General features: G+C 46.2%; 1 protein-coding gene across 2 annotated transcripts in view; it reads right to left on the reverse strand.

Moving 5' to 3' along the window:
* The window catches only part of RAPGEFL1 (Rap guanine nucleotide exchange factor like 1), a 75,098-nt gene that overhangs the window by 31,015 nt on the left and 19,027 nt on the right, over positions 1-25,056 (reverse strand). For both annotated transcript variants that reach the window (XM_081971181.1, XM_081971182.1), the window contains exon 2: positions 1,327-1,405. In XM_081971181.1, coding sequence (XP_081827307.1) covers positions 1,327-1,405 — 79 coding nt within the window. The remainder of the gene's footprint in view (positions 1-1,326; positions 1,406-25,056) is intronic.

Raw genomic sequence — 25,056 nt, forward strand, 5'->3', positions numbered from 1 at the left:
AAGGGAAAAAGTATTCCAAAGGACAGGTCTGGGAATGAAGTGGAATTAATCTGAATCCAGATGGTAATGACAAAAAACAAAGGAATTTTGCATAACTAGCCTGTTGATCTTAATTTAATGTGTCAGTTTTTACTGTATATATTCCAAATAATCACAAAATTTGTAAAGACATACAAAAGATTTAAAGTTCTGAACATTTTGAATTTAAAACTCCCAATTTCAGTTTAAAATGTTCCAAGTTACCAGAATTGTGTTGTGAGCTTTCCATGTCCAGAAATGTCTCTGATCAATGGGAATGGTGTGAGTGGAATAGTTTTGGAATACTTCTGGAAAGGCTTGAATATTTATTTCGAACACTGAAGATAACAAATACGGAAGATGTTACCCGCTTGGTAATGAAATGTCTGTAGGTAAACAGCCAAGCTCAGAGAGCACCTCGTTTCAACCTAGAGCTACAAATATTGTCTAATAAAGATTAAAGTGACAGTCCCTCGCCAGGTTCCTAAGAAGAATAGAGTGAAAGCTATATCTAAATACAAGCACAATTGAATTGTTTATTATGATAGGGGCTAAAAGGATATGTGCAGGCCAGATTTTACAAATCAGGCAGAATTAAAAGAACAGGTGGCACAACATCATTGTATCAGAATTTTCCTGTCCTCCTTAAGCAACAGCCAATTAAAAAAAGGAGGACAGTAATACTGTATGATATAACTTTTTAGTGATTCTCTAGGAGAATAAACTTTTAAAAGGTCAATTGTCCCTTATAAAGAATTATTCCCATTTTTAAAGGCCATTTTTTGAAAGATTTTTCAATAAGCTTCCTAGAGATCAACTGCCTTTTAAAAATGCTAATCACTCTTTTATGTAACTCATTTAGCATCATTTCTTCGGCAGCTTCTAGCTAATTTTGCCAAGGTCAAGGGATACAAAAATCATACAGCTATGGGCCACATTTAATGATTCCAAAATTTTCACCAGGTGCTGCTCACATATTTTCAATTCATAATGACTAGAAATATGCTTTCAAAATGAAAATTATAGCTGAAATTCTCAGGAAATTAACCACTTATGCAATAACACCCTGTACAACAGGGTGTCAAACTTGTGTTGTCACTGCATCATCAGAACATTCGCTAAACCGGGCAGGGGCGGGGCCAGCACGTGAGGCATCCGTCTCTTGGGCCATGAGTTTGACACTCCTGCTGTAGAATAACAAAATACAAGAAGATCCAAGAATATGAAAACATGAAAAATGAAATAGATTTTTTTCCACAACCCTCCTCCTCTTAAAGGGATTTCTCCAAAAGTTTGCAAGAAGGATATTGTTGGTACAGCTGATGTAGGAACTGCTCCGTGGGCAAAAACAGTGAGTGGGTAAGAACAATATCATCTAGGAGGATATCTAAGAAAAGACAAAAAATGGGGAGAAAAGGAGATTATAATGCAGCCCAGCTCAGGATACAAGGCACTACCAATGGTAAGGAACCTGGACTATGGTTAATCTTTTATTAATATTATATTGCACATTACTTATATAACATTCATTTAGCAACGTATCTTTTGAAATTATATCTTTGCTATAAATAAATAAATTAAAAATTAAAAAATTCCCCAGTTAGCATGGCTATTACTGAGAGTTGCAGATCATAATTCAAATCAGCGGTGTCCACCCTTTCCAACTTTAAGACTTTCGGACTTCAACTCCCAGAAATCCACCATTGGCGTTGGAGCTGAGAGTTGAAGTCCAGAAATCTTAAAATTGCCGATGTTGGACACCTAATTTAGAAGGCTCTGGATTGGGAGTTACTACCTCATGTCATCATAATTAGGGCATATTCTAGTGGTTTTTATTATTATTATTACTATTACTATTACTACTACTACTACTACTACTACTACTACTACTACTACTATTATTATTATTATTATTATTATTATTATTATTATTATTATTATTATTATTATTTAAAAGAAGTGTCTCTGAGCATGTATAGAAAATAGTTGTGCAATGTTATTGGATAAAAAACCTTTAATTTAACAGAGAGAGAGAGAGAGAGAGACAGAGAGAGACAGAGACAGACTTTGGTGTAATGATTAAGGCAATAGGCTAGAAAATCAGGAAATCATGAGTTCTAATCCTGTTTTAGACACAAAGCTGGCTAATCTTGGGTCACTCACCTTCTCTCAGGTCTAGGAAGGAGACAATGGCAAACTACTTCTGAAATACCTTGCCAAACAAAATCTGCAGGGACTAATGCAGGCAGTTGCCCAGAGTCAATATGACTTGAGGGCACAAAAAGAAGAAGAAACCCTAGCTTCCACTTATTCCCCATGAAAAATAAAAGGTCATAGGTCAAAAGTACAGATGAAACTCCAAATTCAACTCTAATTCCCTCAAATTTTATTTGGCACTTATTCTCCTTGCTCACCGAGGCTGCTCTTTCACTTCATTACTATTTAATGAATGAAGAATAATGGCCCACTTTACCTTTCTTAGAAAAATAGACAAAACCAGAATTCAGATCAAAGCTTAGCACATTGGGAAGATATATTACACTGCATCTGTTAAATGAGGGGGAAGTGTGACCCCAATGTAGCAGAACCAAAGCAGCCTCCCTCTATCTTCTTGCAAGACCAAATTCTATTAAGGAAAAGGTTCCCCTTGCATATATGTGCTAGTTGTTCCCAACTCTAGGGGGTGGTGCTCATCTTCGTTTCAAAGCCAAAGAGCCAGTGCTGTCCAAAGCCTAAACGCTGAAGGCGCACGGAACACTGTTACCTTCCCAACAAAGTGGTCCCTATTTTTCTACTTTCATTTTTACATGCTTTTTACTTGCTTTCGAACTACTAGGTTGGCAGAAGCTGGAACAAGTAACAGGAGCTCACACGGCACTAGGGATTCGAACTGAAGAAGTGTGGGGAAAGACGAGGCTTGACGAACTGAGGAACGTCCAACTCTATTTTATTTGTAATAACAGCAAGAAGTCATACAGGAGAGAATCACCCGTTCCTTAGCCTGACAGCTATTTAAGGGAGAGCTGTCAGGCCGAGGAACCAATCAGGAGAACAGATCAGCCCGCCTTCAGCCATGCCGCGCCTGATTGGCTAAGGCGCAGCATGGCTGTTGCTGGCTGACAACAGGGGAATTCCCCGGTCGTAAGTCGGGGAGGAAAGAATACAATACTCCTTCCCCCCCTAGCGAGGACGCATGCGTAGCAGTGGAGCATGCGTAGTCGCTAAGATAGGCTGGGCGGCGACGGACACGCCCAGAACGCCTCAGAACTGGGCAGACCGTCGGAGAAGGAGGTGGTGTCCGTGGGAGCTCCTCCCTGAAGGGAGTGGAGCTCCGGGCGCCATCTTGAAGGCCTACCCCAGCCGGAGGAGGAGGCGGAGACTCAGGAGCAGGTAGGCAGGGCCGGGGTGGCGCGGCCGCTGGCGGGTTTGAGTCAGGGAAGTTCGAATTGTTGCAAGGGACAGGCTGGCCTGATTGAGGGAAGGCCAAAGTCGGTTGCAATGGCGGAGCTGGTAGCCCAACGGGGGCTGAAACGATGGAGGGCTGTGGAAGGCGGAAGGCGCCTGGAACAGTCTCTGCCGAAACTTCTTGCGGCCTGGGCAACTGCCACGGCGGGGGAATCGGGTGCGGCGCAAACCCCAGGGCCTCGGGTGGAATTGGCGAGGCCGACCCTGCGGGGTTGTTGTGTGGATCCAAAGGTTCGCGACGCCTTAATTGATCCACGTGGCGGCGCCAGTCTGCACCGTCGGCGGTCCGGACCCTGTAAGAGCAGGGGCCGGTTACAAAAGTGACGGTGGCAGGCACCCACTTAAAATCCCCGGAGAAAGCCCTTGCCCATACTGGATCGCCCTCACGAAAGGACCGAGGAGGGGGTCCCAGGTTGCTTGGCTGTGCCTCAGAATAGGTTGGGTGCAACCTATCTAAGGTGGTCCGCAGGCGCCGGCCCATCAGCAGCTCAGCGGGGGTTTTTCCGGACAGTGGACACGGGGTGGAATGCTGAACCAGGAGGTAAGCAGCCACCCTCGTGGGCCAGTCGCCCTTGTCCATTCGTCCAAGGGCGTCTTTGGCCGAGCGGACAGCGCGTTCCGCCCGGCCATTGCTGGCCGGATGATAGGGAGCGACGAGGGCATGCCTGATGCCTTGGGTGGCCAGGAAACCCTGGAACACGGTGGACGCAAACTGAGGACCATTGTCCGACACAACGACGTCCGGCAAGCCGTGGGTGGCAAACAGGCGCGTTAGTGCTCGGACAGTGGCCTCGGCTGTGGTGGAGGTCATGAGGATGAGCTCCACCCAGCGCGAGTAAGCGTCCACCACAACCAGGAAAACCTGACCTCGGAAAGGCCCGGCGAAATCCAGGTGGAGGCGTGACCACGGGCCGCGGGGAATCTCCCACTCCCGCGGCGGGGCCGCCGGAGGCGCTGGACGGGAGACCTGGCAGGTCGAGCACCTGGCAACCCAGGTAGCTATCTCGTCGTCCAGACGGGGCCACCAGACATAGCTGCGCGCTAATGCCTTCATGCGCGCTATGCCAGGGTGGCCCTCATGGAGGCGAGACAGCACCTGGTCACGCAGTGTGGGTGGAATGATCACCCTGTCCCCCCACAGGAGGCACCCACTGTGAAGGGACAGCTCTAACTGCCTGGCCTTGTAGGGGCGGTGGCCGTCGGACACCGGTCCCCCAGGCCACCCCCACAGAACCCAGGTCATCACCTGGGAGAGAGTGGGGTCGGCCAGAGACGCTGCCGCCACATCGCCCGCGGAGAGCGGCAAGGCGAGGTCTGCAATGGCCAAAACAGACAGGCAAGGCACTGTCTGAGGGTCGGAGACGGGCAAGGGGCAGCGGCTGAGGGCATCAGCGTGCCCAAGCTGCTTGCCAGGGCGGTAGACCAGGGCATACGAGTATGCCGCTAGGAACTCCACCCAGCGCGTCATCCGGGGTGACAGAATGGGGGGGGTCGGACGGTCACCGGCCAGAAGCCCAAGGAGCGGCTTGTGGTCAGTGAAGAGCGTGAAATGCCGTCCGTAGAGGTATTCGTGGAACTTTTTAACCCCGGACACGGCAGCCAGAGCCTCCTTGTCGATCTGGCTGTAATTTCTCTCCGCTGGAGAGAGTGTCCGGGAATAAAAAGCTATGGGGGCTTCCGAGCCGTTGGGGAGGACGTGGCTCAGGACAGCCCCCAAACCCACGGGGGAGGCGTCACACGCTAGAGTCAGGGGCATCCTGTCACTATATTGGACTAGGACTGCCTCTGACGTCAGCATGTCTTTGACAGCCGCGAACGCATGCGCTTCGCGGCTGCCCCAGCGCCAGGCCGCCGATCGGTCGAGCAACCGATGCAGCGGCTCGGCTAGTGACGCCTTGTGCGGCAGAAATGGCGCGTAGAAGTTTAAAAGCCCCAAGAACGATTGCAGCTCCGCCTTAGAGGCGGGGGTGGGGGCGTTCTTGATGGCTGCGACTTTGGCAGGGGTGGGGTGGATTCCATGGGCATCTATGGAGAAGCCGAGGAAGTCCACTTTAGGCACAGCAAATGAACATTTGCTGCGCTTCAATTTGAGACCCGCGCCCCTAAAACGGTCGAGGACCTTCCCCAGTACTTCGAGGAGTCCTGAGCGGCTGGATGCAGCGATCAGGACATCGTCGAAATAGGGTACAACGCCAGGGAGCCCATGGAGCAAACGCTCCATGAGGCTCTGGAAGATCCCCGGGGCCACGGAAACGCCGAATTGGAGGCGGCGGCAACGGAAAGCCCCTCGGTGGGTGACGATAGTCTGCGCAGCCGCCGCTTCGTCATCCACCGGGAGCTGCTGGTAGGCCTGCACCATATCCAGTTTCGCGAAAATACAGCCCTGCCCCAGGGAGTGGAGCAGGTGCTGTACGACAGGGACTGGATAGGGGTTTGCCTGAAGGGCCAAATTGATGGTGGATTTAAAATCGGCGCAGAGGCGTATGGAGCCGTCGGCCTTCACAGGGACCACTATAGGGGTCTCCCAACGTGAATAGTCAACAGGCTCCAATACGCCCTGCGCCAGCAAGCGGTCAATCTCCACATCAACCTTGGCCCTTAAGGCAAAAGGCACCCTGCGGGCCTTCAGCCTAATGGGAGCAACCTGGGGATCTAAATTAAGAGAGATGGGGGTGCCCTTGTATAGTCCCAGCTGGCCGTCAAAGACGTCCGCGTAGGCGGAGATGACAGCAGCTACGTCAGGGGGCGTGTCTGAGATGGAGTGCACCCCCTGCACGGAGAGACCAAGGGCGGGGAACCAATCTAGCCCCAGTAATGCGGGGAGGGGCTTCTCAACCACTAGGATTGGCAGGCACCCCGAAAACCCCCCGTATTCAATCCTGACTGTGTGACAGCCCAGGGTTGGGATAAGTGACCCCTGATAGTCCCTTAAAGCCACGGGGCTAGCAGACAAATGGCGTTTAAGGACGCCAGGGCAAAGTTTCTGAAAGTCTGCCCAGGCAATCAAGGAGCGGGACGAGCCGGAGTCCACCTCCATTACGCAAGGCGCGCCCTCAATGAGGACTGACGCCTTGATTCTGTCCGCACCTGCGGAGGCCTGGTAGATCGCCTCAGCAGGGGTGGCTGCTGGGCCTGGCTCCACGGTGTAACAGCTGGCTTTCGAGCGCGGCTGGCGACGGGGCTGCTGCTGCGGTCCGGCTGTCATCTGCTGGCCTGTGGCTCCCTGGGATGGTGGTGGTGGTAGCACAGCTCGGCAAACTTGGGCCAGGTGCCCTTTTTTCGAACACCGGCGGCAGATGGATGCCCGGAATGGGCAGGCGGACCGGTCGTGGCTGCCTCTGCAGCCAAGGCAGGCTGTCACAGTCCGGCGCGGAGGTCGCGGATTGCGGCGGCTCTGCAGCTCTGCCAGGCGAGCCACGAGTTCTTCCTCTTCCTCAGCCGGGCTCGGAATGGGCACCAGCTGATCAATGAGGCAGGTCTGCGCTGGGGAAGATTGAAACGGGTGGCGGTCCATCTCAGCGACGGATTGCTCTGACAACTCCGCCGCCCGTGCCTCAGCGACCGCCTCTGACAGGGTGATTTCTGGCCGAGCCAGGAGACGCCTCCTCAGCCGGCGGTCCCTGATGCCGCTTACGAATTGTTCCACCAGGTTGTCCTCCAAGTCTGGGAACTCGCAGGGTATGGCTGTGGTCCGCAAGGACTGGAGGAACTGGCTGACGTCTTCGTGCGGCTTCTGAACGCACTGACGGAAAGCGTACCGCCTGGTGATTTTCGACGGGGTCGGGGCGTAATGTCCCTTCAGCTTGGCCATCAGCGTGTCCCAGTCGAGGTCGTGGACTGGCACTGGGGCTGCCAACGCCCGGGCGGCGTTGAACATCGGGGTTCCGCAGCTACTGAGGAAGAAGCTGCACTTCTCCTCCATCGGGATGCCCCGTTTCCCGTTGGCTCGCAGGAAGCACTCAAAACGCTCCAAAAATCCCGTCCATCCCTCTCCCTCGGTTCCGAAGGGAGCGAACGGGGGAAGCGAAGACATTGCGGCTTGAAGTTGTGCGGCTCGGGGAGCTACTCAAGCGGCTGTGTAAAGAGGTCGGGTTCCGTCAGGGTCGTCGCCTCAGGAGTATCCCACCTTCGTCGCCAGTGAAGAAGTGTGGGGAAAGACGAGGCTTGACGAACTGAGGAACGTCCAACTCTATTTTATTTGTAATAACAGCAAGAAGTCATACAGGAGAGAATCACCCGTTCCTTAGCCTGATAGCTATTTAAGGGAGAGCTGTCAGGCCGAGGAACCAATCAGGAGAACAGATCAGCCCGCCTTCAGCCATGCCGCGCCTGATTGGCTAAGGCGCAGCATGGCTGTTGCTGGCTGACAACAGGGGAATTCCCCGGTCGTAAGTCGGGGAGGAAAGAATACAATACGAACCACTGAACTACCGACCTTCTGATCGACAAGCTCAGTGTCTTAGCCACTGAACCACCTTTCAATTCCATTACAGGAATAGAAATCTCATCCATCAGAAGAGCATCAGGGTAGAGAAGAGGGATGCAAAAACATTTCTTGGCTCAGGAGAAGCAGGTATCAAGCAAAGAAGATGCCTTTGAACTTGAGCACCGAGTCTTAGGAATCCTCCTGGACCTACCATCACCTTTGGGGTGTCTTCCTGACACTTCCTGAGGCATTTAATGTTAATAGGACTTTTAAGCTTCCAGGCATTTAACCTTTGTAACCAGCATATTAATCACCTTTATCACCTCTCAGCTGTGTTTCCTCTGCTTTTTACTTTGTTTTGTTAATAATTTTATGCAGGATTAATTTTGGTTTCTTTTAATTATTTTTATTCTATTGTGGACCATCCCAGGGGTATATATGCTGAGGCATGGACACTAAATAAATATAGCAATAAATAAAACTAATACAGCCATGGTCCTTCAATTCATATGGTCTTTGTCTAGAACCACAATCTAAATTGAGGCATTCTGGATTTTTCTACTCACTACCCTGTTTTCCCAAAAATAAGACCTCCCTGGATAATAAGCCCAATCAGGCTTTTCAGCGCATGCACTAAAATAAGCCCTCCCTGAAAATATTGCAACACAGCAGCAGCCATGATGGGACCATGCTCGCCATCTCCTGCACCTCAAAAATAATAAGACCTCCCCAAAAACAAGGCCAAGTGCTTATTGGGAGTGTCAAAAGAAAATAAGACCCTGCCTTATTTTCAGGGAAACACTGTATGTTGAGGAAGGCTGTGCCGAGCCTCTACATGCGCCCTAAACTTACCTGCATCCAAAACAAAAATTCAGTTCAAAAACATTTTTCCTTGTTGCTTGACAACATGCATACATAGCAGCTAATGAGTTCTGCATCATGGGTGAACACTGACACCTATATTTTAAACCTCTAAAAAATTAGAAATTCACTTTTTTATCAGTCTCATCATGGTGTTAACATTTTTGTGCCACTTTCTTCTGAAAATACTTCACTCCCTCACCTGCTTCTGCTTTTACTGGGATCAAGGGCACAGATGCTAAACCAGAATGTGTATTATTCTGTGTTCTCCTTTCGATGCATTTTTAAAAACTTGTTGGTGCCTAAATGGTGAAATAATAGTAGTACAAATAATACTTATAATGCTTCTTTGAAGTATTAAAAAGTCTTGGAATGGGATGAGATGATCTGGCTTAGAAAAGTACAACGAAGGGAAAATAATGAGTTTTTTGTTGACACTAAATGTATAATTCTGATGCATACACTCCATGAGAATGCTATTTGCATCAAACATGGTTGCTAGGTCATAAGTTAACAACTATCTGGAGCACTTAGAATGTGAGCATGGGGAATCCAGTTGGATGGGAAATGGTTAAATCCACTCTCATCTGCAATTTGAAGTAGCTTCTATTTCTTTTAAGAAAAACAATCATATCAATATTTATTTTCTGTAATTTCAGCCATGTTTATTTTGCAGCCCCAATGTAGCTTAATAGGACTGAATTCCATCATATGCTGATTGATCTCACAGAAAACATATTACTGAGATGTTTAATTAATATATTTTATGGGATTGCCTAATATAGTGAAGCACCAAATCATATATGCGTTCACATGATATGACAATCTACCCACACACAGAGAGAGGCAATCAAGATTAAAACGAAGTAAGCTTATTATGTTTTCTAAAATGTCTTTAGCTACTCCTTCCATGTTATTCATAATTTTATAAAATTCATTCCCTTCCCCTGGCTCCTTCTCTTACTGCTCTGTTATCTGTCTAAATCTACACAGGACTTATTTACAATTACAAAGAGGCATGACTTTATCTTTTTTCCGCAAATAGACCAAGTTGATATCAGAAATGGTCCTGAAGCACGTATCAAAATGAATATATTTTCGAAGATCAAAGTTCATACACCCTGAATACACCCCAGAGTTTCAACATTTATCCATGTACCTGCAACATTTCCTTACGACACTACAGCACTCTACCCAGCTCAGTCCAAAGGTACTTAACCGGCATGATAAACAAACATTTCTAAAATACGAAGAACACAGTATTTCCTTAAAATATATGCCAGAATATAAGGAAGGCATGTAGCTCATATTTCTATGACCTCTCAATTTTAGATTTAGATTACATAAGATCTACTATTAATATTTACTTCTATATTATTAATTTTAGCAACAGATACCAAAATCTTGCAATGTGCTTTTCCCATTTTTTTTCTTTCCCCAAAGAGTCAGCTTGCTCTTCTGCTTTTTTGACTTTGTCTGGATTCCTGGGTCTTTCCCACAAACCAAATATTTTTGGTCCTTCTGCAAGACAGTATGTTCAGCCCCTCCCTCCTCCCCATCTAGGTCTTCCTCTTGCATGCAAGTAGCGCTACTAATGTTACATATGGATCAGTGGTGGGATTCAATTTTTTTTACTACCGGTTCTGTGGGCATGGCATGGTGGGCATGGTATGGCTTTGTGGGCATGGCAGGGGAAGGTTACTGCAAAATCCCCATTCCCTCCCTATCCCACTAACCTGCTTTCCAGCTCCGTTCTCCTGTTCGGGGCATCAAAAGAAGATCAGCTGGGAAGCGGCGGGGGCAGGGGCAGCCTATTTTCCCAATCTCCGAATTACTCAAAATTTCCGCTACCAGTTCTCCAGAACCTGTCAGAACTGGCTGAATACCACTTCTGATATGGATTCATACTTGGAGAATGAATTCATTTTCAGGGCTCATTTGCATTTCCTGCTTTTTGCAGCATGAAGACAGTTTAACATTTTTCAGGGACCTGTTCTGGCAGATCATCATCTGATTGGAAAGAGTGTGCCACCATTAAAAAATTCAGGTTAAATAAATAATGAAAACAAAGGCCCAAATTCCCAACTCTGGTCCATTGAGGGAGAGTAAATAGAAGCTGGCTTTTCTTTTGGTTGCTGATAATGGATGGGAGAAGAAATAATGACTGATAATCTATTCACCACTGCCCTGAAACTACCCTTCGTTACTAAGTGGGAGGGCAGTAGTACTATCCACCTTGTGGCTAAGGTCTTAACGGTAACTGTGGTGGCAGCACAGTTTTTGTAGAATTATTTTTCTTATGATTTAAGGATGGGAGGAAAGCCCATTGAACTGGTTGTGAGGAAGATCCCTTAATAAATGTTCTGTATAGGAAAGCCAGTTTGGTGTAATCCATAAGGTGCCAATAGACAATGAGTTCTAGTCCTGACTAGACATGAAAGCTAGCTGGGTGATTTTCAGCCAGTCACTCTCTTTCGACCTAACCTAACTCACAGGGTTATTGTGATGGTGAAAATAGGAACAGGAAGGAGCAGGGGTGGGGTTCAAAAGTTTTAGCAAGGGGTTCTCAGCCTGGTTGCTGGTGGGAGTGGCCGTGGTGGGAGTGGCCTAGTCAGCCTCCTGCACCATGGCAGGGGTGTGTGTATTTGCCCTCCCTGGGCTACAGAGGCTTTCTTCTGGGAGGTAGAAAATGGCATCCCCAGGCTCTGGAGGCCGGAAATGGGCCCGTTTCCAGCCTTTCTGAACTTCCGGTAGGCCTGTTTTTTGCCCTCCCCGTGTGCCCTGCACTTACCTGCATCCAAAACAGGCGGCGTGAGGACTCCTGGGAGGGGCAGGTTGGGGTGGGTGGGGATTTGAACCTGGGATGTGTTACATATTAGGCAGATTTGTTAGCCACTACACCACAGGCTCTCCTCCTTTATCAGCTAAGCCTCCTTTATCAGCTAACAAATCTGCCTAATATGTAACACATCCCAGGTTCAAATCCCAGTAAGGGTATGGCTAGCTGATGAGAGCTAAATAGCTTGAAATGGATCCATACTAGTCTCCCTTTATTTATTTATCAGCACAAATACAACACAAATATAAAAAGGCAACATTAAAAATAAAAATATGGGTTTCTGCCTAGATGGTTTTCTGTGATAAGCCGAAGGACAGAAAGAGGGAGGAGTGAGCTCCCTCCCATATTTGGGCATACCAGGGGTTGTAACACAAATACATGTATGTATGTATGTATGTATGTATGTATGTATGTATGTATGTATGTATTGTGTCACACAATGTTATTTATCAGCACAAATACAACATACATACATACATACATACATACATACATACATACATATATGTCTTGTTGTAAGACCAGCATACCTACACCCGTGAAAATCTACGAATATGTGTGTGTGTGTGTGTGTGTGTGTGTGTGTGTATGTATGTATGTATATGTATATATATTTAGATTCGGCAGGGGAAGTGACTGCTTTATTTTAAAGCAATTCTATAATAATTCAACTTTGATCAGAACAGCAGCAGAGGAAAATAAGCCTCGCTATTCCTTTTGATGAAAGGAAAACAGCTGGGAGGAGCAGGGTTTTGGTGTGGAAAACAGCTTGTTGGAAAGTGTCTGCTATTATAGGAAAAAAGTAACTGGGGAGAATAATGGGAGAGAATAATTGTGGCAAAGAAACAGAAAAAAGACTGGGAGAATAAAATGTCTTCCCTCTACTACATCTTAATTTCAGAGTCCTTCTTAATTGCCTGCAAATAAATAAAAGAAATTAAGAACATTGAGAAATGCACCTTGCCTCCTACATCACATTTTGTTTGATGTTCAGCCAAGAAAGAACAAATTATTTTAGTGTACAAATAACATTAGTGCCCAAAGCTTTATAAGCATTCATCCCTTAAATTTTTCAATTAACATGAATCCAGCACTTCACTTCCACAAGATTAGGAGTTAAAAGCAGTCTCTGCCTCTGCATCTTACTTCCTTTCAGCACCTAGCAGATTTGGTTCTTGAAGGAGAAGAGGGAGAGAGAGGAAATTCATTTGAAAATGAAGAATCATTCATAACTAATAGATTTATGTTCCGAAAAGAAGCAGCAAGCTGTTATTATCTCCTCTTTAAGCAGGGAATACAATTTTTGCATGGTCAGAGGACTCACATATTTCTAGGGATGATGGTCAAAGCTGACCATCCAAAAACAACCAGATGGTCTCACAAGGACCCCTAGGCTCTTAGGTTGCCCACTCTTCTCTTTAAAATTCTGAGAAAATACATAATAATTGAAAGATCTGAGCTATTATACCTGTGCTTCAAAAACCCATTCTGTCAGGAGGTGTCTGAAGCATAGAAAACTGACGGCAGAAAAAGACTTGGTGATTCATTGAGTCTGCCTTTGAGTTTTTATTGTTTTTCTTTTCTCTCAATTAATTGTATTTATTAATTGTTATTTTTATATTATTATTATTACTATCATTTTTATTTCTGGAAATAGATGTTCCTATGTATTGGGCATTTGGATTTCTGCAACCCAGATATGGTTGTTTGAGGAACATACACTACAATATCAAATCACTTAATCAGGTTTTCCCTAATAAAAAATGCCTGCTCTATTGATTTTTTAAGGTACTATCATATATACCAATCCTTTTCAACTTGCAAAATTCACAAATAGTTGGGTTAGAGTTCCTAACCCTCCTACAGGTAATTTTTATAGGCTTTATCTGAAACTGAAATTCAATACAAGCAAAATACCCTGCTCTTTAAGCCATTATCTGTCTTTACAGAATGACAGAATAACAGAGTTGGAAGGGATCTTCTACTCCAACCTGCTGCCCAAGGCAGGATAACCCATTCTAGACAAACAATACAATACAATACAATAGTCTGACTTTGTTCTACTACTTGTGTTTGCATAATGTTGAATTCCAATATTGCATGGTCACTTGCCCCCAGGGTTCCTGTGGCTTCAACACCTTCTATCATTTCCTCTCTGTTAGTGAGAATTAAGTCTAATATGGCTGATCCCCTTGTTCCCTTCTCTACTTTTTGGGAAACAAAGTTGTCTGCTAGGTTCGTTAGGAACCTGTTGGATCTTCCACTTGGTGCAGAGTTTGTTTCCCAGTTGATCAGGGTAGCTAAAATCCCCCATTACTATTGTGGTGTGTTTCCTACATACCTTAGTTAGCTGACTAACAAAAGGTTCACTTCCTCTGCTTGGTTGGGTGGCCTGTAGTATAGACCTATGGCAATGTTGTTCCCCCCTCAACCTTTAATATTGACCCAAATGCATTCAAGATAGTTCTCATCATTGTTGTGCTCTATTTCTGTAGAGATGTAGTTATTTCTTATATATAGTGCAACTCCACTTCCTCTTTTATTTGGTCTATTTCTTTTAAATAATTTAAATCCTTCTAGCTGTATGTTCCATTTGTGGGTTTCATCCCACCAAGTTTCTGTAATGGCAACAATATCGTATCTGCCCTCATTTACTTGAATTTCTAATTCACCTTGTTTATTCCTCATACTCTGCATTGGTGTACAGACATTTGAGTTCATTTTGATTGACCCTGTGTTTACTGTCTACATAACCTGTGTTATGCCTGACTGCCCCTATTTTCTTGCCACTTGTATGATTCATGAACATGGTATGGCACTCACTATTAAATGCTTGGTTTTGCTTGACAGTAGGAGTGATAATCTTACCCACACAAATATCTATGTTACATGCACTGATAACCCTATGAGTTTTAGATTGCTGGGGACAGTAATATTCTGTAACAATTCTCTGTCCTCGCTGTTCAGTTTAAATGTTTATCCAGAAAATCTGTGAATTTAATGCCAAGTAACTCAGTCCCTTTCTTGGATGGGTGCAAACCATCTCTTTTGTACAGTTTTTCATTGGACCAGCTGCAGGCATCAAGACTAATAAAACCAAAGCCCTCCCTTTTACACCACTCCTTTAGCCACACATTAAACTCTGCTACATGCTGGCCCTTCCCTTTTTGTTCCTTATATACTGGTAAAACCTCTGAAAAGATAAGCCTACAACCTACACTTCTAAGTTCATACCCCAAGCTCTGGAAATCGTTCTTCACAGAAAGTATATCTTTTGGGGACAAATCATTTGTGCCAAGATGTATAATAGCATCAACGTCACGATCCTTACTTGCATTCTTGACTATCTTAAAAATACACCTCTTGTCTCTGCTGGCAGTAGCACCTGGCAGACACCTGACCTCTTTTAAAACCTCCATATCCTTTCCTAAATTTAGATCCCTTACGATTGAATCACCAACCAGAAGGTGACTTCTCTTTTTACATACCTTGATCTTCTTGTGCGACTGATGTGTGGTACCTGGGTCCCCATTTCGCCTTTCCAAAGAAAGTTCTTCATTTTGGACCCTGCTTATTTGAGTCATCATTACCACAACTACCTTGACCTGTCTCTTTAGTGTCCCCATTAAGGTCAGAAAGGGTGCTATATCTGTTATGCTGGGTCACAGCAAAAGCTTTGTGTTTATGGTTCACAGCTCTCACCCTGCCAGATCCCACGGTTGTCCAGACTGCTCTTCTCCTGCAGGATCTTTGCGGTAGAGGGGGCTGATAGCATGGCATCTCCATAGTGTGGAATGGCCAAATTGGGCACCTAATTTCTGCTTGGAGAGCACAGATTAGAGATTCTAGATAGGTAATCTGACTATGTAAACTAGTAATTGGTTTACAAAGGGGACAGTATCCAAATTTGAAAAGAGTACTGCGAAAGACAGGTGCAAAACAGCTATTACATTGAACTAAGCCGGTCATTTTGAAATAAAATAAAATTACAATCTCAAGAGCAATAATCCAGAATGTATTATTGCTATTTTGGTTTATAGATATATGATTCGCGCGCCTTTAGGAGTTAAGGGCTACTACCTAGTCCTCTTTGTCTCTCTGACTCCCCCCTTGTAGCCAGCAGCTCCAATCACAAGCTGACTAATCTTTTCTTAAATATCTCCCATGAACAAAGAGGGGGGGAGAGGAAAGTTCTGAACACAGAGATATATTCAGTGCATATTGTTAGATCTGGGCAGCGAGAGAACAGACTGCGGACACGAAGTGACTTAACAGCTCTTTATTAGTAGTAGTAGTGATCCAGCTTGCTCTGTGGTCGGAGGGTTCCCCTTTTATAGTACTCGGGTACGCCTCTCGACCAATCAGAGTAATACCTGTTTCCCGCTGTAGCAGCGGACCAGAGAGGAGACTTCCTCCTATATATGTTAATATCTAACACCCCTCCCCTCCTAGTCGGAACGTTGCGGTTAGTAACATAGTCCTTTAGATACGTTGGTGTTTGTCTTGCTCGGGAGGAGCATCGTAGTTCGGGTTGGTTAGAAGTGGTTGCAGGATCGGGTGCTTTTCCTGTTTCACGTTCGGGAGGTTTTGTGCCTTCGTTGCTAGGGCGTTCCGGAGTCTGCTCGGTTGCGTTGTCTGGGGTTTGCTCTGCTTCGTGCTTGCTCTCTTGTTCCGACCTGGGTTCGCAGGTGTCGTAGTTCTCTATGACGGGGCTCTTGAGCGGCTGACTTTCCGTTGGCTGGAAACTCTCGTCTTCGGTTCAAAGGTCTGAATGTGCTAGGCGACCCCGAAGTTGATCGATGTGCCTTTTCCAGTTCCGCCCATCTTCCAGCTCCAGCAGATACGATCGTGGACCCGTGATGCCAATGACCTTGGCCGGCATCCACAATGTTCCCCCTGCATAGTTGTGGGCGTATACTGAATCCCCTATGCTGAAAGACCGAATTTTGCTTGTGGAGTCTGGGGGAGCTGTGGCAGAGTAATTTGGGTGAAGACGGTCCAGGTGAGACCGTAGACGGCGGCCCATGAGTAGTTCAGCGGGGCTCCTACCCGTCGTTGCGCTTGGGGTAATATGCTGAATTAAGAGGTAATGGTCAATGCGTTTTTGCCAATCACCTGGACCCATCCTAGCGAGGGCCTCTTTTGCGAATCGCACCATTCTCTCCGCCTGTCCGTTTGATGCCGGATGGAATGGCGCGACGAGGGCATGCTGAATTCCCTGACCTGCTAAAAACGTTTCGAAATGCATGGCCGTGAATTGGGGCCCGTTATCGGAGACTAGGAGGTTGGGCAGGCCATGAGTGGCGAAAAGTCGCCGTAGAACCTTAATGACTGCCTCTGCCGTGGTTGAAGTCATTAGGACTACCTCTAGCCATTTGGAATATGCATCCACAACTATAAGGAAAGTCTGACCTTGAACTGGCCCTGCGAAGTCGATGTGTATTCTCGACCAGGGTGCTTTCGGCTTTTCCCATTCCGTGGCGGGTGCTTCCGGGGGTGCTGGTCTCGATTCTTGGCATGGATCGCAAGTGGCCACCCACTCCTCTATCTCTTTGTCCATGTTTGGCCACCAAACGTAACTTCTCGCTAAAGCCTTCATTCTAACGATCCCCGGATGCCCGACATGTAATGCATCTAACACATTTTTTTGTAAAGCATAAGGAATAACAACTCGATCCCCCCACAATAAACAACCTTGTAACACTGAGAGTTCGTCCCGTTTTGACCAGAACACTTTGAATTCTGGGCCCACGTTTCCCTTCGGCCACCCCCTCCAAACCCAAGTTTGAACTTGCTTTATTAAACTGTCTTTAGAGGAGAACCTTGCAACGTCGCAGGAAGAAACCGGTCCTGAGTCCAAACAGTCAATGAGCAACACCGGTACTTCGGGAGTGGGGTCTGGCAAAAGGTCCGGTAGTGGGCAACGGCTGAGTGTGTCTGCGTGTCCTAGAGTGGAGCCCGGTCGATGAATTAACTTGTAGGAGTACGCAGCCAGGAAAACAGTCCACCTGGTCATGCGTGGAGAAAGGGAGACCGGGGTGGGGCGGTTTCCCGCCAAAAGTCCCAACAGCGGTTTGTGATCAGTAATTAGTTCAAAATCGCGGCCGTAGAGGTATTCATGGAAACGTTTTACTCCAGCTACCGCAGCTAACGCTTCCCTGTCCATCTGGCTGTAGTTCCTCTCGGCCGATGAAAGAGTTCTAGAGTAGAACGCGATGGGTGCTTCTTTTCCGTCTGGCATCCTGTGGCTAAGGACTGCGCCGACTCCAAAAGGTGATGCGTCGCAGGTCAATACTAGCGGTAGTGTCTGGCTGTATTGGACTAACAGCGAGTCAGTGGTGAGCAGGCGCTTTACCCCGGCAAAAGCTGCTGCTTCGGATCTTCCCCATCTCCATGGTGCGTTTCGCTGGAGTAGTCGATGTAGCGGCTCAGCAACGGTCGCCTTCTGTCTCAGAAAAACGCTATAGAAGTTAAGTAGTCCGAGGAAGGCCTGCAGCTCGGTCTGGTTACGTGGTGTGGGGGCGTCCTGGATCGCCTTAATTTTCTTTGAAGTGGGGTGTATTCCCTGACCATCGATTCTATATCCCAGGAATTCTACGCTAGGCAAGTTAATTTGGCATTTTTCCTTTTTAAGGCGGAGACCCTTCTCTCTGATTCTGGCCAAAACAGTTCTGACTCTTTTATTTAATTGCTCCTTGTTTGCAGCGGACACCAAGATGTCGTCGAAATAGGGGACAACTCCCGGTATCCCTTGCAAAAGCCGTTCCATGACGCTCTGGAACAAACCTGGAGCAACACTCACACCGAATTGCAGCCGGTTGCATTTGAATGACCCTCTATGCGTCACTATAGTTTGGGCCTCCGCTGTGGCGCTATCTACGGGCAGCTGCTGGTAAGCTTGTGCCATGTCTAATTTAGCAAATACCTTTCCTGGCCCCAACGAGTGCAATAAGTGCTGTACTACAGGCACAGGATACGCGCTTTGTTGTAGCTCGACATTAATTGTGCATTTATAGTCCGCGCAGATGCGGACTGATCCGTCTGGTTTGACTGGGGTCACAATGGGAGTTTCCCAACGCGCGTGATCCACCGGCTCAAGGACTCCTTGCTCTACTAATTTATCTATTTCCTTGTCTATTTTTGGGCGGAGTGCAAAAGGCACTCGTCTCGGCTTAAGTCGGATTGGCGCCACTTTGGGGTCTAAATTAAATGATATTGGTTTACCCACATACTTACCAAGACCGGGGCTGAACACATCCTCGAACTCCTTAAAAATCTGTTCAGCGCTGCTGTTTTCCACGGCGTTGATTCCGGTGACTTCTAACCCCAGGGCTTCAAACCAATCAAGCCCCAGAAGGTTCTGTAATGGCGCGCTGGCGATGGTCACGGGCAGCTGGGCTACGATGTCCTTGAAACGGATTTGGAATGTGCCTTGGCCCACGATGGGGACTTGGTTCCCCTGGTAGTCTCGCAGCAGGACGTCTGGAACGCGTAGTTGGCTCTTTCTGAGGCTAGGGATAGCCTGTTTCATGGATGCCCATGAAATGATCGTCAGGGTCGATCCTGTGTCAACTTCTAGCTCGCAAGGTGAGCCCTCCAAGAGGACTGTGACTCTCAGCCTTTTTGGCCGCTTGGGGCGGACCTGACTTATCGTGGTGAGATACGTTCGCAACTCCTCTCTCTGGGTCAACTCTATCTCAGTATCTGTATCCTGAAAATACTCTCGTTGAGCGTCTTGATAGAACGCTCTTTCAGCTCTTTGTGAGTAATCTCTCTGGGGATACGCTCGCTCAGCTCCTTGTGTGTAATCTCTCTGGGGATACGCTCGCTCAGCTCTTTGGGAATTTTCTCTCTGGGTAAACACTTGTGGATTTCTCTCTGGGCGCCCTTTTTGGTTTCGCCAAGCCCCTGGGTTGGGCTTCTGTTGGCGGTACATGGGTGGCTGCCGTGAGGCAGGGACTTCGCTCCGGCACACTCGTGCGATGTGCCCAAGTTTGTTGCAGTGCGAACAAACAACGTTCCTGAACCTACAAGTAGACCTGGGGTGATTCCCTCCGCAGCTTGCGCAGGGCGGCAAACGGAATCCGGGTCTCCCCCCAGGCCTCACGTGACTGCTCCGCATCAGGTGACTGTCCTCGAACTCGGGATCCTCGTAGTCGGGGCTTGTGTCCTCGTAGTGAACTTTGGTGTGTCTTGGCGCTGGCTGGCCAGTGTTGAACCCGCGTTGAATTGTCTCCGCTGATCTGTCTGCTGCTTCTGAAGCTCTTGCCTCCTCGAGTACGATCTGTAGGCTTAAATTGGTTTTTGCTAACAGCCGCTTTTGTAGGGAAATGTCTCTCAGCCCGCTAACGAGTCGATCCATAATCTGCTCATCCAGGTCTCTGAATCCACAATGTGTGGCTGCTTTTCGTAGTGCTGCAACGTACTGGTTGATAGATTCTCCCGCCTTCTGGTTCCTCGTGTTGAACGCTTGGCGGCAAACATGGTGGGAAGGTTTTGGCGCGTAATGAGTCTGTAGAGCCTGTTGCAACGCCGCCCATGATACTGCCTGTATTGGAGTAGGCGCGGTGAGGTCTCTGGCCGTGTTGAATACTTCTTTTCCGCAGTAGCCGAGGAAAATGTTTTTCTTCCGGGCGTCGGTGATTCCCGTGTATTCATTCGCTTCAAGAAAACACTCGAAACGAATCATGAAGGCTTCCCATTCGTTATTCGCTGGGTCGAATGGAGCGGGGGGAGCATGCATCGCCATCTTCTCTCGTTTGAATTTGCCGCGCTGCGGTGGCTTGAGATGGCTGCTGGAATTTCTGCCGAATTCCTGGGCTGGATCAAAACCGGAGATTCTGGAGGTAGCGTTCTTCGTCCTATCTGTCTCTCAATCCCACCTTCGTCGCCAATGTTAGATCTGGGCAGCGAGAGAACAGACTGCGGACACGAAGTGACTTAACAGCTCTTTATTAGTAGTAGTAGTGATCCAGCTTGCTCTGTGGTCGGAGGGTTCCCCTTTTATAGTACTCGGGTACACCTCTCGACCAATCAGAGTAATACCTGTTTCCCGCTGTAGCAGCGGACCAGAGAGGAGACTTCCTCCTATATATGTTAATATCTAACACATATCCTCCCAGCAATACTTTTAGGACACCTGTTAAACTGGAACCTGCTCCCTATTAAGAAACAAAACACAGGGATTTGTCCCCATTCTATCTTCCTCTCCCCTACACTATTATAGCACACTGTAGAAGTGTGTGAACTCCCTGCCTTCTTGCCAAATTTACTCCAGCTCTTTCAGCAAGAAAATCCTATTGGATTCAGTTCAGTGTCTTGGGGGCAGGGAGAGAAAAGAGGCCAGAATGTTAATCCCTTGCGTCAGCCAGACATCAAAAGAGAAAAGGGATCCTCACAGCCAGGTTCCCAGACAATCAAAACTATATGACCATGAGGAGAGAGAAAACAAGCCGTAGTTAATTAGCTACCTTTGTATTAGGCATTTCCAAGCAACAAGGTTATAATCCAACGCTGACATTCCTCTATAAACCATTAAAAAGGACCCTAGTTCCTGCATTAGGAGCAGACTGCTCCAGGGCGATTAATCAATGTGCTAAGTAAATCACAACAGGGTGCTGGAGAACTTTTCTACCCCTTTACACCCTCATTCCCCACTCCAATATACCCTGATTATTTGTGGCACATATCTGTTTTTGACCCTTTTTGAATCTCCTTCAAAATGTCCAAGGGTTTAGCAGGTGTTTATCTCCACAAAAGACCAATTTGGTTTCAGACCGTGCGTCCTGGGTAAAGGCAAGTTACAGGACAAACTCAGGAAGACTTATCCAATGTTGCGCCTTTGAGTATCACATGGCATGAAAATCTGTGGAATTCTCAGCCAGCATAGCTAAAGGAATTGCAGACAGAATTGGGACCATTAAGATAAGGGTGGTTTTTTTTTAAACAAACTGTAGTGCATACTTAAAATGTGGAATTCACCGCCAAGGAATGTCTGACAATTTGGACATTTAAAAGGGGAATGGAAGCAATTAGAGGCTACAGCTGGCAACTACGATAGTGTTGAAAATAGGTGACTTATGACTAATGCTCATGCTTAATGACCATTGCAGCATTCCCATGGTCACACCAGAGGTGGGTTTCTACTGGTTCGAACCGCTTCAGGCAAACGGGTAGTGATTTGGCGGCCTGGGTCGCTGGAACCAGCAGTGACCCAGGCCTGCCACACCCCAAGTCAGTTCTCCTATAGGGGCCGCCATCTTAATTTTCGGTTCTGTACATGGGCAGAACAATTGTAATTGCACAAATTTATTTTTTTCCCTTTTTTAACATTTTGTGCACGCACAGACCTATTTTTGTGCAAATGCGCAAGTGCATGGAGCCCTTTCATTTTGCGTGGACCAAACCAGCAATAATGCCTGGAGCAGCCCACCCCTGGGTCACACGCTTGCAATTTGGATGCTTGGAGACTGGCATGGATTCACATTATTTTTCATTGATTAAATTTATGTGCCGCCCATCTCCCTGTTTCACTGGTTCTAGGCAGCTTACAAAAATGATAAAAAAGGTAATAAAGATAATGCAAAACAATTAAGAAGATTACATAAGAAAGTAAAAACCAAGAGAACGGGCGAAATACAGGTGGGGATCTTCTCTCTGCTCTGTCAGTCTCTCCCAGCATGCCACTATCGAGGCCCCAGACCAGCCACTCTTCCAGGATGTGGGGCCTAACTTCACTTCGAGACGGAGAATATCTGAGAAGGCAAGGACCAGAGTAAAATAGGTTCTTCTCCTGGATCCCTTCCAGCCAAAATTCTTCGGCAGACCGGATACGAAGTTGGCCTCTTTCACTGGAGCAAATGGACATTTGCAGCATACTGGGATCATCATTTGTGACCTTCCCCCAGGGGGGAAGGGTTCCAAAAAGCAATGTCAGATTTGCTTAACAATCATTGATTTGCTTAACAACTGCAGCAAAAAGTTCATAAAATTGGGAATGGTTGTAGGATGACTCACTTAACGACTACCTCACTTAGCAGAGGTAGTCCAATCCAACTGTGGTTGTAAATCGAGGATTACCTGTATTGTCCTCCAGTGCAGGCTTTCAAATGCCACTGTCTGAAATAAATTCTAAACTACAGAGCCCAACCAAACAGAGCTCTTTCATCTTAATTCTGGGAACTGTATCAGGAAGGACCGATTGCAGAAAGCACAACTCTACACATCCACAAATAAATTCAGAACGAAAAAGTGCATCTAGCAAGTTTAGGAGAGAAAAATTATTACGTATACTGTATCACGTACGGATTTAGAAGCCTGCTTCACAAGCTTCTGGATTGATACATTACACACACACACACACACACACACACACACACACACACACACCATACATATGATGAACCAAAATAATTTCCCAAAGATAAGAGACCCACATCCTGCAGCATCCACAGAGATGTATGATGAGGATGGGCATGTTAAAAACTGAAATTTCTTAGAATACTGAAATGTTTAATGTTCCGTGGAGCAAAGTTTTTCAGTATCAGAGCATGGGCTACATTTTAGCCATTTCTTCTTTGCTCTGTGTATATGTAAGCACTTTTTTGCTTGTAAATTGCAATGCTGACAACTATGAAAATTAAAAATAATAAGCTACAAAATGTGTGATATTATGAATTCTTGCTAAATGAGCTTGTGAAAGCCCTCTGGGAGTATATTATAAAGCACAGACTCTGTATGTGACTGCAAAGAATTAAGTAAAAAAGTGTCATGAGTACATTTCCTGCCAATTAATAAAAACTATGCCGCCTTGAACATAATGGCCCAACTGCAGTATGCTAGAGGCTCCTCTGTCACTTGCAGAGGGATCGACTAGAGACATACCAATATGCTCGAATAACAATCTCATTTTTCCATAGTTCTGGGAGGGATCCAGGATCTTCCTCAGGAACTACACAAAGCTTCAGGCATAGATGCTGGCCACAGCTCAACACCATTCATCCAACAGTGCTCATCACAGACTGCAATATAGCATGTTTGCCAAGCTGGCTCCCTGCCTGCAATTGAGCTAAGCCTTAATTAATTGGAAACGGAAAATGGGCCATAGGGAGTAACACTGAGTAATATATCCCTCCTTGCATCAAGCAGCACCCCCCAAAAAAGAAAAGACCATGCAAGGCAAAAATGGAGGCCAAACTGGGAAGGTTCCGATTAGCGCTGGAAGAAAGAATGCATTCTCATCGATACCCACTTCGGCTCTATCTGTTTCACATAAGCACCTGCATAGCAATCATACTGGCTGGATTTATAAATCACAATAAGATGTAGTGTGAGCTTATTTGAAATTTCAGTGATATGAAAGCTGTGGTTGTGATTGAATGTAATGCACAAACCAGACTTATATGGCTTGTTCAATAAAATATGACTAGACAAGCTAAGCTTTAGTGTGATGTATGAAGCTGGCAAAAAGAACTGGTCCCTGTTCCTGTTTTGCCTGCCACCTGTGATAAAACCTCATGGCCAAAAAGCTTTGCTCACCACACGACTTAAATAATATATTCAAAGATATATTAATGGCTGTTACATCAATGGCAGATAAATTCGCACAGGCAGTTCCTGTAAACTTTTGTTAGTTAACAACTCAGTAACATCCTCATTCCATGCAGAATGCATTGAAGATATCCTTGTGATTATGGCATCGGTACATATGTGTAACCATATGTGAGTCAGACCACTGTTTAGGCTGCCATTTTTCCTCCAAGGTCATTCCTATGTACCATTACAGTGTGCACACTATCGGGCAAAAACTCTGGTGGGCAAAAACTTTTTTTGCAAGCAAAAAAAGAACAAGAGCTGGGGAACTTTCAGCTTACAGATAATATTCTGTGGGGCTTTTCAAACTTTTTTTTTAAGGGGGGGACACTTCCTTACAAATTCCCAGCCCTCAATACAATTTCCTATGTCAGTCACTGTTTTAAGAAGAGCTTTTTCTAAAGCTAAGCTATTCTGCTGCAACCTCTGCAATAAGGGTGATTGATTGGATCACACCAGCAGATTCAGAGATGAGAACAGAAGCTACCACTCAGAACAGAGACTGATTGAAGTAACCAAGGCCAGAACAGTGAGTCATGCAAGAGTGTCTACTGAAGAAGAAATTCTTAAGTTCTCACAGGAACCTTTTATTCTCTTGAACAATGTGTTAGTAACTGCTGTAACACACTTTAGGAAAAAGACAGGCCATTATCTCTTTAATCACTGTCTTGGAGACAGTGACCTGGTTCATACATCATATAAGCTATATGCTTTGTACCATGTTTACTGAATGCAAAGACTATACTTTATACATAACCACAATGTAGCCGATTCATGTTCAAGTTCTGTGGCACCGTCTTCTGGGGTTTGCAAACTATAAGATTAACTCTGTCATCCAGTTGTGGTTTTGATCAAT

Source organism: Natrix helvetica (assembly GCF_964273705.1).
Source record: "Natrix helvetica genome assembly, chromosome: Z".
Classification (NCBI taxonomy): domain Eukaryota; kingdom Metazoa; phylum Chordata; class Lepidosauria; order Squamata; family Natricidae; genus Natrix; species Natrix helvetica.